This window comes from Ptychodera flava, chromosome 22 (assembly GCF_041260155.1).
Source record: "Ptychodera flava strain L36383 chromosome 22, AS_Pfla_20210202, whole genome shotgun sequence".
NCBI classification, from domain to species: Eukaryota; Metazoa; Hemichordata; class Enteropneusta; family Ptychoderidae; genus Ptychodera; species Ptychodera flava.
This window is the reverse complement of record NC_091949.1, coordinates 26,474,342-26,486,797: the sequence shown is the minus strand read 5'-3', so window position 1 is coordinate 26,486,797 and position 12,456 is coordinate 26,474,342. Positions and strand designations below refer to the sequence as shown.

The 12,456-nt window shown below is 36.5% G+C and overlaps 2 protein-coding genes across 5 annotated transcripts in view; one reads left to right on the top strand and one right to left on the bottom strand.

Moving 5' to 3' along the window:
• On the top strand, positions 1–8,764 carry LOC139123057 (F-box/LRR-repeat protein 15-like). 3 transcript variants are annotated; one of them, XM_070689027.1, is made up of 5 exons: positions 1–281; positions 1,995–2,654; positions 4,430–4,553; positions 5,232–5,316; positions 7,874–8,764. In XM_070689027.1, the coding sequence occupies exons 1-4, from the start codon at positions 166–168 to the stop codon at positions 5,271–5,273; spliced, it is 942 nt and encodes a 313-aa protein (XP_070545128.1). In that variant the 5' UTR covers positions 1–165; the 3' UTR covers positions 5,274–5,316; positions 7,874–8,764. The 3 variants fall into 3 exon arrangements, with proteins under 3 accessions (XP_070545128.1, XP_070545127.1, XP_070545126.1); XM_070689026.1 differs by having other exon boundaries at positions 23–281; positions 5,232–8,764; XM_070689025.1 differs by having other exon boundaries at positions 37–281; positions 4,430–8,764.
• LOC139123054 (5'-3' DNA helicase ZGRF1-like) overlaps positions 8,329–12,456 on the bottom strand; it is a 31,936-nt gene continuing 27,808 nt past the window's right edge. For both annotated transcript variants that reach the window (XM_070689022.1, XM_070689023.1), the window contains 2 exons: positions 9,629–10,286; positions 8,329–9,353 (listed from right to left, as the gene is read on the bottom strand). In XM_070689022.1, the coding sequence (XP_070545123.1) occupies positions 9,961–10,286 (326 nt within the window). In that variant the 3' untranslated portion in view covers positions 8,329–9,353; positions 9,629–9,960. The remainder of the gene's footprint in view (positions 9,354–9,628; positions 10,287–12,456) is intronic.

Here is a 12,456-nt window from a genome sequence, read left to right as displayed (position 1 = left end):
GCCAGTGTTCAATTTTCCCGGCAGAGGAGTTTCACAGCAGTTGCAACTTCCGGGTATTCTACCACATACGCGAACTGTCTGTGTGATGAACCTGTTGTGATTCGTGCAAATTTTGACACAAGTCTCATCAAAATGACGTTTTGCCTGTAGTTGCAACGCATACTCATGGATCACACCGAAATGGATGGTGTCGGGGTCTCACAAGGTGGTCAGGAAATCACTGAGAGCCTGAGGGAAAGCCGCATTTCCGAAAAACCGGCATCCAAAGAGCGTTCGTTTGTGTAAGTTTTGCTCACTGTCGCTTGTGATTATAGGTGAATGCACCGTATACAGTCCCTGTACTAGCTGCAAAATTGTAGCTCTACGGTGAGGCGGTCGGTGAGTTTTGGTTTTTGCGACCTCGCTCACCAGTAGAGCTACAATGCCGAAGGCCCTGAAGCATACAATATAAGCACGCTGCACATGGCGTGGCATTTTGATGTAAAATCCCACATATTTACTGCATTTGGTCATACTGATTTATCACTACTGAAGATTAAACACTATACTACACTAAACTTGTCGTGTATGGGGTTTGGTATTTGTCCAAGTACATTGATCGCGTTCCAAAAACATGGCGGCTCCCAGAAACACGCTCAATGTTTATGGAACGCGATCGACGTGTCTGTGCTGAGGGAAAGCCGCATTTCCGAAAAACCGGCATCCAAAGAGCGTTCGTTTGTGTAAGTCCCTGACAACTGTTCCAGCTTTACAGTGAAACCATACCTGCTGATATACACATGAAGATAGCGCACAGAATGCTAGGTCGTCCCCCAGTTTAAAAAAGAAACAGACCTGGAGTTTACGGTCAAGGTTAATGATGGTCTTTTATACAGGGCACCATGCATTTGATGATGTTTACAATTCATACACCAGAGTTTAATTTTTCAAAGTAAATTCATATCATTGAAATATTAGCCCACATTGATACCTTCAGGTTGCATGGGAGTTAATTTGCTCAATTTATGTTTGTAAAATGAAAACGTCCTCTTGGCATACATTGCTAATGAACTTGAAGTAAACCGAAATCAGTTCTAACCATGTATATCGAATGCTGTTTTATTTTGAACATTGTGGAACAAAGGATGGTGGGAATAAGACATGTGCTAAATATATTACAAAATGTTTACGCAGATACAGACCAAAATGTATGGGGAAAAAAAACTATGTCAAATTTTGGACAAATATATTTTGAAATGAGATACCATTATCAGTCATTATCAACATAGAGTAAATCATTAACAACTTATACAATAGATTCTGCTCTAGTCAGTGACTAAGTCGAAACCAGTTACACTCTATTCAGTATACTATTTTAGAAGTTTTCAAAGGTGAAGATGAGAAGTTTGAAATGAACCATATTCCTCAAAAAATAGGTTCCACATGCAACTTACACAATTTGTTGTATTTCTAAAGTCTAGACAGTGGTTCTGATAATTCACTTACCTTTAAAGTAAACATTTCTATATTTATTTCATGCTTAGGAAAATGTATTGAGCTATTAGCCTATTGCTGTAAAATTGGAAAATGGATGATAATTAGCACTAATATAATGGCAAATAGTGAATTTTAACCAGCTATAATGTCCAACTGTTGTAAATTTGTCAATCTTCTGGTGTATCAGACCTTTTCAAGATCCAACAGGGACAGAATTGCAGAATCTTGATTGTGGAGTATGGTGTATGGTGTTATGTGAATGGTCCAATATTTGTAACTTTTGATGATTGTTCCACTTTTTTTCTTATCATGATGTCAACTACAGTTTCTTGTTCTCAACTTGCCAACTCTGCCTCTATGTCTGTAGACCGCATTGTTACCGTTGACAAGTGAATTCTAGTAGAGACAAGAATTCAAATGTAAACAATAAAAGTGCGTTTTACATGTGTACAGTGCATTGTGTTAACAAGTTAAATAGTAGAATTACTGAGAAACATTGTGTCTCTTTTTTCTTCCAGAAATTTGCTGGATTTACCATGGGACGACATTTTGATTTCCCACATCTTGCCGTACTTGTCCCTAACACAACTGTTCCAGCTGCAAAGAGTTAGCAGAGACTTCCATGAACTGATCCAAGAGTTCCTTGCAAGCCAGACAGTGTTTGACTTTTCCGTAGTCTCATCAAAACTGACAAAGGAAGCATTTTTAATGGCAGTGGAGCACACAAATTTGCTCCGAGAGCTGTCCCTACGGAATTGTAAAGGCTGGTTAAAAGATGACATACTCATTCCAGTGATATCTAGGAACCAGCAATTGCAGAAAATTGACTTAGGTGGCTGCTCTGGCTTGACCAGCAAAATCATTCAGTGCATTGCGGCAAACTGTCAGTCGCTACAGAGCATCTCTCTAAGTGAATGTCACTGGGTCCAAGCTCCAAGCATCGAGATGCTAGCATTAAACTGCTCTCAGTTGGAACATGTGAATTTGATGTCTTGTTGGGAATTGGATGATGAAACCATACTGACCTTGATAATGACCCATCCAGGGTTGAAATACTTATCACTGGCTAAGATCTACGGTATAACAGACGTAGTCATTGATATGTTAGCCAGAAGCTGTTCTCAATTGGAATTTCTAAGCGTTCAGGGATGTTGGAGAATTACTAACTCAGTAGTGAGGTGAGAATGTAGTGTAATTTTCCATCAGTAGAAATAGACTGGAATACCTTTTGTTTACGGGTACTCCCAAACATTACAAGCACTCCTAAACTCGCTTCCTGTAAGAGGAACGGGAAACCCTGTATCGGGTGAAGGATGTTCTAGTTTCAGTAGAAAGGCACAGTGTAGAATTTCCACACTGTTTTGAAATTTGAAGATTTGCACCGAAACGATAAAGTGAGCTTGAAAAACAAGTCCCCCAAAATAAACTTTGCAATCACAATTAAGTGTCATCTTCATAGTGTATGGTGTTTTAGTGCCACTTGATAAGATGTTTACTGGTAGTTCACTACCAATACTTTATCAGTGGCACTACTACCAGTGCAGGTAGCTCACCTACTAGTTAAAGGGGAAGTTCACCAAGGATGATTTTTACATAAATGTGCTAGCTTTGTGGTTACTTACCCCGGAAAAGCTATTTTCGCCATTTGTAACTCGCAAGATTTTTTACAAAAACCAATAGAAATAGTACAGGAAGTTGCCCATGTAATTTGAATCATGGGAAAAAGCGCCAAGCTTGGAGCTTGCATAATGTGATATGGAAGGGACCATTTTCCCATGGGTATGGCATTGTCCACTCACCAATGCTTAAACCAGGCTGTGCGTATTTACATAACTTTTGTTTATACTGAGTTTCCTTGCATAAACGATGATTCACTTATAATGAACTGTCCACTGTCAGATTTTGTGTTGCTGTTTACTACTGTGTTACTGTGAGTGGACAATGTTGGGGCCATACCCAACCGGAGATGGTCCCTTCCATATCACATGATGCAAGCTCCAAGCTTGGAGCTTTTTTCCCATGATTCAAATTACATGGGCAACTTCCTGTACTATTTTTATCGTTTTTTGCAAAAAATCTTGCAAGTTATAAACGGTGAAAACAGTTTTTCCTGGGTAAATGACCACAGAGCTACCACATATGTAAAAATCATCCTTGGTGAACTTCCCCTTTAACTACCATACTGCACCAGTGGCTAGTACTTTTATGTTTCAAGCCATGTTCAAGCTGACATAACATGTACCGGTACATGTATTGAGTAGCAGAGCATTCTATAAAACTTAATTTCAGGAGAACACATACAATTTTTAAAAAGGTTAATTGGTAGAATGCAGATTATACCGTAGTGATATTCTTCGTAAATTTGCATGACAAGAGTACATACATTTCTATGGGAGACAAAGTTTTAGCCTTTGTTTGCAGCACTCGTTCGTACATGTGTACCATTTAGTGGATATTATTATATACAGTACTGGTAATTTCCTTTACTGGAGGACAGGAGGAAATTGTGCTGAGTATAGATACTTATTGAAGGAAAGGCGAGAAGTAGTCAATATATGACTTGATGGTCTTAAGGGAAGAGATAGAACTGTTGTGTATAAAAAACTTTTATAAATATTTTAGTGGTTAAAGTGATATGTTAAAGGCACTAAACAAGGTAAGAGATAAGATTAGGCAAAACAGACACAGCAATGGTGTGTTTTCATCAAGGGAACATGCATATTGTTAGTCTGTATCCGAAGTATCACCAGTGCACTGAATAAATTTGTTTCAGGTGGTTAATTGGAATCAAAAAATGACTTTCTGGGTCGAATTACATTCAGTGGTTATGGCAATTTTTTATATGAAGACTGGTCCAAAATGATCAAAATTACATATATTATATAAAAGAATAGAACAGAGCTATAACTAATGTCACGTTAGCTCTTTATGTCAAATTTCTCTTTATTTGCAGGCTGCTCGGTGATTATTGTCCAAAACTCAATCAACTTGAAGTGGAGGATTGCCGTGACATCAATGAGGGCAGTTTGGCAAGGCTGCGAGTCAAGGGCATCAAAATCGATGTTCCGGCTCAGAAAGTAAGGAATCCCTTAGCACATCAGACGGCAATGTTTGCAGCATGCCCACCTCTTTATCATCAGATCTAGAATGGTGAATTAGTGATTACGTATAAGGAGATGTTGTCTTTTCAGGAATGTTTGATATTTTACTCCACTGTGATAATAATTTACAATAAGTGGTTGGTTTTAGATATGATTTTACACCCTACTTCAGTATTTTACAATTTGTGTATTAAATTTTATTATAGAAATATTTTAAAATGTATGATAAGCATGAATTGCAAACAGATATGTTTGCTCTTATGTCTGAATGGATATAGATATTGATCCATCTTTTGTTCTGGAAATTTTATCAGAGCAGCTGTGACAATGTTTTTGCATATACTAAAGTCTTTGTAGAAATTGTGCCAAATATTGGAGATATGCTGCAAAGTCTCTTCAGAAAATATTTAGCTTTAAGAATTATCAGTACTGAACTAGAGGATTGTTTTCTCATTGCCAATTGCCATTTACTTTACATATAATTAATGTTTGTGCAAGTGTCTGTCATCCTGAAGCAACTTAGTCATTTTGAAAACTTCAAAATAATTCAAAAATATACAATAAAATGTGGAAAGTGTACATTCTGTACACGCACCTAGATTTATGCTGTGTGCTGCTGACAGTAGTGGCCAGTACCCGTGCTTTATATTTCAGACGTACAGGAGACCCATTACTCAGGATGCACAAGTACTTTGATGACTTCAATGTGTTGCAGGCTGGAGCATGGTCATTTGAAACTGTAAGCCTGTAAAAAATATTTCGTGTCAGTGATGTTATTGTGGTTTCTAATACTGGTGTAACACTGTAAATCATGTAATATTGTTGTAGTAACATAGTTTTCTTTGTGGCAAAAGATTAACATCATTGTAAAGTTCATAACAAAGATCACAACAACATTGGTGTACTGTAAAACACCTATTGCCAGGTCATAAGGGCTATAGCGCCCTCTTATTACCGCAAGATGCCTTACATTACCAGAAATATATCGCTATTTCCCGAGGCTGTAGGACGATGGGTATAGCAATGTTTCTAGTAATGCAAGGCCATGAGGGGTGATAAAAGGGCGTTACAGCCTGAATGGAGACAAGATTATACATGTTTTATAACACACCACATGCTCATGCTGTGAAATGTTATTACTTTTGATTTGCTTTGATGTATTGACTGCAGCAAAATAGATTATCAGTAGTAGTAACAGTAGTGCAAATTTCATCACAAAGAGGAGCAAAAATATTCTTAGCATGCTGTGTAACATCCTATGTTGCACTTGAATCTTTGTTGTCAATTAACTCTCCAAGTTAATACACTGTTGGAATGGAAAATCTTACCATTTTAGTCAGGGGCTTGTTGCTCCTACCAGGTGCTATCTGTACTCTAATTACCCGCCATTGTTTTCAAAGCTGCAGGTGATACAAAATGTATGTTGACATGACAGAGCACTGCTTCAAAGACTATTTCCCTCATGAAATAGTACCCTTTGACGTCACATTTTCTGAACCAGTAGGGGAAGATGTATCTATATTCTTATCACATGATGTCTTTTGGCAAATCACTACACAGAATGAGCATGTGGCGTGTTTGAGCAATAAAGCACACTCAGCGATGGTATACCACAAGATTTTGACCAGTTCATGACATATATGCAGGAGCGATAGCGAGTGCATATATGAAGTGAAATGGTCAAAATCGAGTGGTATACCGTCGCTGGGTGTGATTTTTTGCTATTATATCATAACAGTATATTGAAATTCTGGCTGGTAACGTCATAAAAGGACTTTTCCTCAAGCTGAGAGCTAGTGTGCATGCCAGCCGTGGTATATCGCCAATATACCACAGTTCTTTTCGCATCTCGACCAATCAGATCACTGTATTTGCACCATCAATATACTTGTATGATATAATATGATTGATATTGAGAAATGCACATTTTTTGTAATAGTTAACAGGTTCACATTTTAGAAATACTTTTTTGGGAGGATATAGTAGTAAGGGATAAATGTAATTTCATGTCATACTTTTTGTCAAATTTTCGTGTTTAAAATCTTGTTCTGCAAAGTGAATGCTGCAATTTATGTTAACCCTTTGACCCCGGCTTGGAAAAAAATGTCCGTATGATGTCATAGGTCACCAGGGGGTCAGGGTGCAAAGGGTTAACAAGACCAGACTGCAAGACCCTCTAAACTGATGGAATGACGAAACATTCTGTACATACTAGAAAATCATGAAAATTATGGGCATTTCATATTTGGGTTACATGTTACATCTAGAAACAGGGCAGAGATATAGCTCTGTTGATCAATGTTTCAATATGATTTAGTTGGCATGGTGAAGAGTTGTAGGAGACTAAAATGTGTGACAAATGAAAGTGTTTACGGAGTTGGGGTTTGGCTCCATTTTGATTGTGTGCAAATTTGCATCAACAGTATACCATGGTTTTGCTACTGAATTAGTGTGCATGCATGATACTCAATTAGTGTTCATATTTTGTTTTGAAACGTCTTTTGATCAAAAACTGTCTGTGTGTTGGAATTTAAGTTTTGTCATCAACTTTCCCAAGTTTTTACAGGGGATTAGGATTAAGGTTAAATGCAAAGAGCTTTGTTCACCATGCTCGTTTTCCCATTGTCCAAAAAATTTTGCAGAAAGACACCAAAATCTGTCTTTATCTGTTGCAGATCAAGTCACTCACAATCAACACTAAAGTCAATGCACACCGAAAATTACTCTAACAAACTTTTCTGTAAAAAAAACATTATCAGGTCAAGTAAGGAAATATGATCAAGTTTATGTCTTTAGACAAAAAAAAAAATTGGGTTTCAAGAACATTTTCAGGGGTCTCCACATGGTCATGTCTGCTAAAATTTGCTACACAGCAACTTATGAGTTTTAGACTTGACCTGATGGTAAGAATGCACCTGGTTGAACAAAGGTTTTGCACAGTCATCTAATTTGTCTTGTACTTTGTTTTCATGAACAGAATGCACATTTGGGTTGTGAAATGGTTCTAATATTCCATACAAGGGTTTTTCATATGTAATGAGTGGTTGTGTGTACTACAGAACCATCTCACTCAAGTTTGCATGTGCCTTCTCATGTTGTTTTGGTAAAAGTGGAACATGTGGAAATTTGTACGAGCACGTATTGTAAAGCTATAAAGCACGTACAGAACAAATAATTCATATAAATATGTGATATCACTGCATTTAATGTGTAGATAATACACACCAGTAGAAGTTGTGTCTTGTGTTGTATATGGCGAGTCAAAATACTTTACTGAAGTTTCAATATTTTTTCAGTATTTCACTCCAGGTTCATCCCATTGTAGGAATATTCAGGATCTGATAGGTTGAACAGATCACTGGTTGCCAGTCTTTCAGCAGGTGCCTGTGCCCGACAAAATTTTAACGCACACTACTGATGTATGGATTGTAATGGTACATCCAAGCCCATGCAGGTCAAACATTATAACACACCTCACTGTTTAGTAATAGATATGTTTTCAAGACTTTTAAAGGACTCGTACTGTAGATACAGGTGACAGGTTTCATACTTATTGCCCTTTGAATCCCCGATTTACACAATGGAAAGGTCCAATCACACTATATTGAAGAGGGCAGAATTATACCATAGCTTGGTGGTGATGGGGTAAAAAGCTCATTTCTTCATTGTTTCAAAGCTGATGTTTGTGGTAGCATCTTAAAACATTGAACCCAACTCGGTTTATGCCAACTGAAAATAAGGAGGGTTGTACTTTTCAATGCAAAGTTTTTAATCCATTGTTATCATAATACAAGTCTGTAATTACAAAGATAGTTTTTACTTCGAAATGATGCAATTAAGTGTGTTTGAATATTACAAATATTTACAGCTCATTAATCTATCACATTCAAAAATGGAATGTTTTGAAACACTTGCAGCTATGGATATTTTATTTGGCAGCTGTGAAATTCAATTTATAAATTACAAATTCAGTGAATTTTTTTTTATTGAACTAGAAAAGAGGCAGTTGTATTGGATATTAAATTGTATTGTCATGGTTTATAATATCATGTAATTTTCCTTGAAGGAAGGAAGGAAGGAAGGAGAAGTTCACTTCAATGTATTCAAATCTGTTTTCCAATATAACATGACATAACAGCCTATTACTTGTGTGTAAAATATGAGTGAATAAATAATTACAATACAGATACCTGTTTTTATTTTGTCTATCTTGGCAATTTTTAAGTTTTTTTCTGTATTCCACCATGTCTTCATTTCATTATCTCTTAAGCCCTAGCTTTTTCCCCTTTCTCTAAATCACTTATAATTCAGGAATTATGTTATTCCATCACTCCTTCCCATTCTACCTCCTCAACATCAACCATCATGACCCTTTCCTCTTAGACATCACACCCAAGTTGCCCCACTGTGATAACTTCCTCAATGTTGTCATACCCATCCATTTCTCCTTTTGAACATCTCACTGTGTTAAATGACCAGCAGCTGTAACTTTTGGTGATTTCTTTAACTATTTTTATTTTCAGTGTCAACAACAGCTTCACCTTTTACTCCCCAAAGCATGTTGAGATACACAGTATTGAGTCTCTCAACTCTGCCTTTACTTGTGTAAACTGCCTTGTTATTGTTGGCAAGGAAATTCAGGTTTGAACTAGAATTTTAAATGTAAACAACAATGGGGTGTTTTAACACGCTTTGGGTAGTAGAACGTGCTTGCAATTGGTACACAAAACAAATGAGTCAAAAATATCAAAACTTACAGCTATTGTCCCTTTAAGCCTTTTCCTGCCAAGTTCATATTTCACCACCAGGTCAAGATGGTTAAAATTAATGAAAACACAACGTATTCCATATGATGTATTTTAACATAATACTGTACATAGGCTGTTGAAAACATAATACTTTAAAGTTGATTTTTTTTCGACAAAAGATGCTATAACATACCAAGCCAAGTGGGTGAAAATACGTCATGTTTTGGCTCAATACCGCTTTTACCGACTTGGCTGATGGGGAAGTGATACAGTTATTACTGTCTGGCAGGAAAAGGGTTAAGCCTCTCCATACTCTGTGCCTTTCAAACACAATTTTCCACCAACCATTTTCCCTTCTTTTACCTCTCCTCTTTGATGAACACACATAGTGTTTCCTTTAATGCATACTAGACTCACAAATGTATCTTTTATTGTGCCGGATAGCTATATACCTGATAGCTGTGATGAGACCTTGGCTTAAGAAAAGCTTTGTAGGTTTTTCTGTCTCCATGAAATAAGTTCTATATTGTCACCAGCTGCTCACATGATCTGAAAGGTGTTGAAATCTTGTGAAATATATCACAGTTGCATTACAGACTTTTCATTTTTCGTATTTCTTTCTGTCAGATCAGATTTCAACCTTTCACATCAAAGTCTGGCAGTTCTTCATCACTGTCATCAGACTGTATGTCCTCTAGAGGGGAATAGGATGGACTGTCTGAATCAATGACTGCTTCATTTTTATCTGTGTCTATAATCTCACTTCTCTCAGCAGCATTTCTGTTGAAACCACTGATAGCACTTGCATCATCGCATTGATGTATGTCTGGGTCGAAGTTCAAGGGTGAGGGGTCATCATTCAGTGCATCATTTTCATTTGCAGCATTTTTGAATTGCTGACTGCATCTTTGCAACTGCCTGTCCTTGGTCTTGGCGCTCTGCAAGCCAACCATATCAAAATCTGAAACAGAAAATAACAAAATTTTAGAGCTCCAGACATACGGGTAGCTGTTGCCTTGTCAAACATTGTCTACACTCCAAGAATGGCAGGTTTTGTGAATTATATTCATGAGAACAGTCACAGTGAAAGGGTACCATGTGACCTTGTCCTCACATGTGTATTTCGCAAAGTACATGTAAACGTAGCCAGTTTCCAGGTCAAGTTTGTGATGAACAAACAGTCTGTATTTATTTTGTTCCTCCACTGTTGATATTTAACAAAAACGTTCTGTGATTGAAGTTGTATTGTCAATACAATGTATTAAATAGCTGAAAACTCTTTTCAGAGATTTTGTAGCACATTTAATTATTTTTCTTGCACTACAGCCAAACAATACCTATCACTTGTGAAAAATTCTGGCTAAATAAAGCTTTTAATGTTATCTTTCAATGTACTAAAGATGAAGGTAATATCAGAAACATCACGTGCTGTTCACATAAAGTTGAAATAGTTAAGTATAAATGCTAATCTTTGAGGAAACATGTACAATACAGCCATGCTGCACTTGATAGAGTATCTTTGAAAATAGTGAATCCCAATATATCTGATAAAGTTTTCTGCTTAACGGAGGGTGACTTTACAGCAAAATAGGAAATAACATTAAAATTGAAGAGGGTAAAAGTGTTGATTTTAATCAGACTTCAATGGATTATTGAAAGTCTTGGTAGAGAGAGCATTCATCATTTGATCCCTCTGTCAATGTTGAAAAGTACTTTAAGCCTCCATTCTTCGTTCTCCATCCTGTATCTCCTTTACGGATTTCAGCAAATAAAAGATGGTACTTGATTAAGTTCAAGGTCTGTAATATTTATAGCTGATAGAATATGTAGCAAGATTTAGTTCAAGGTTATCAACTGTAATGCTGGAACCTATGTTTGTTCTCTAACTCCAGGCCATGATCTGGGTTTCACCTGTTCAAACAACGTCTTGACCTTTTGATGTGCTTGATAACACATACTGGCATATGTTCTGGCACAGCTTAAAGATTTGTGGATGAAAACCTTCCGATACTTGCTTGCTTACGGGGTTTTAATGAGGGGAGTGCTAGCTATGTGCTCGATCTCTATTAAACCTTACTGGTGAACTGATGATAAGTTACAAAAGCTGTGTGCATCCACTTATATTCACTCTTGCCAATGGTTATTTTTGCTAATAATTCTAACAATATTGAAAATCTTTCTGATACCCGTATGGATATCCATTAATGTAGGCTCTATATAATGCAGACAACAATGGAATCATATTGCAAATTTGTTGCTTCACTATTTGCACAGGGGCTTGAAGACAAAATTTGTCAGAATTTATTTTAGTTGATGAGAGGGTTGTTGATGAGGACCACGTAAACATTGCTTACTTGCAAGTTAGTAAATCTGATCATGATAATGGAAAATTTATTGCTCTGGTTTGCTGATATGCATGGATGGTGTTTTAGTTGAAAAGCACTGATTATGAATGTAGATTTGTTACTGAATAATGTAACACGAACACAAAATTTCCTCCAGTTGTCAGATCTTCTGACAAATTTTGTCTTCAAACACTTGCTTGTTACTGTGACTCTGTGGTCTAATCATTTGACGTGTTATTTTTTAAATTGAAATCAGACCATAGGTATTACAAGGTACCAATCTACATATTCATCAAGTCTGAGTACCTTTCAAAAATCTCATCAAAATGTTCAGTTTTTGCATGTTAATGATAGAAGTGTGACATCAGCAAGAATAAGCCCCATTGACAAGCATCCTCATAAATAATTTATAAAACATATTTTCCTAAATATTTGTTCAGGTGATACACTGCCCTCACACAAGTTTTACATGACAGATTTCCAAAACTTTAATTTGTCAATAACTTATGTATGTACTGAAATCCTTTTAATCGTCTAAATCTTTATAGCTGCTTATGCCATAAATCTTACTGAGAAGGTAACAGTATCTCAATATCTTCATTTTGTTCATTTCAATCAGTGGAGGTTAATATACCTGTGATATTAATACCTCAACAGCTCTGTTAAAATTCTTTACTAAGTATATTAAGGTAGTGCGCATCTCTAAAATGAAAGACTTTTAAACATTTGCTCAAACTCTCCTCAAACACACTTTCAACCATTCTTTTTCAAAATCAAGAAATAAAT

Excerpts from the sequence above, each read along its gene's own strand:
- LOC139123057 (XM_070689025.1), top strand. The coding sequence starts at position 166 with ATGGATCACACCGAAATGGATGGTGTCGGGGTCTCACAAGGTGGTCAG. Across the intron at positions 282-1,994 it reads TCCAAAGAGCGTTCGTTTGT|AAATTTGCTGGATTTACCAT; the intron begins GTAAGTTTTGCT and ends TTTTTCTTCCAG. Across the intron at positions 2,655-4,429 it reads ATTACTAACTCAGTAGTGAG|GCTGCTCGGTGATTATTGTC; the intron begins GTGAGAATGTAG and ends CTTTATTTGCAG.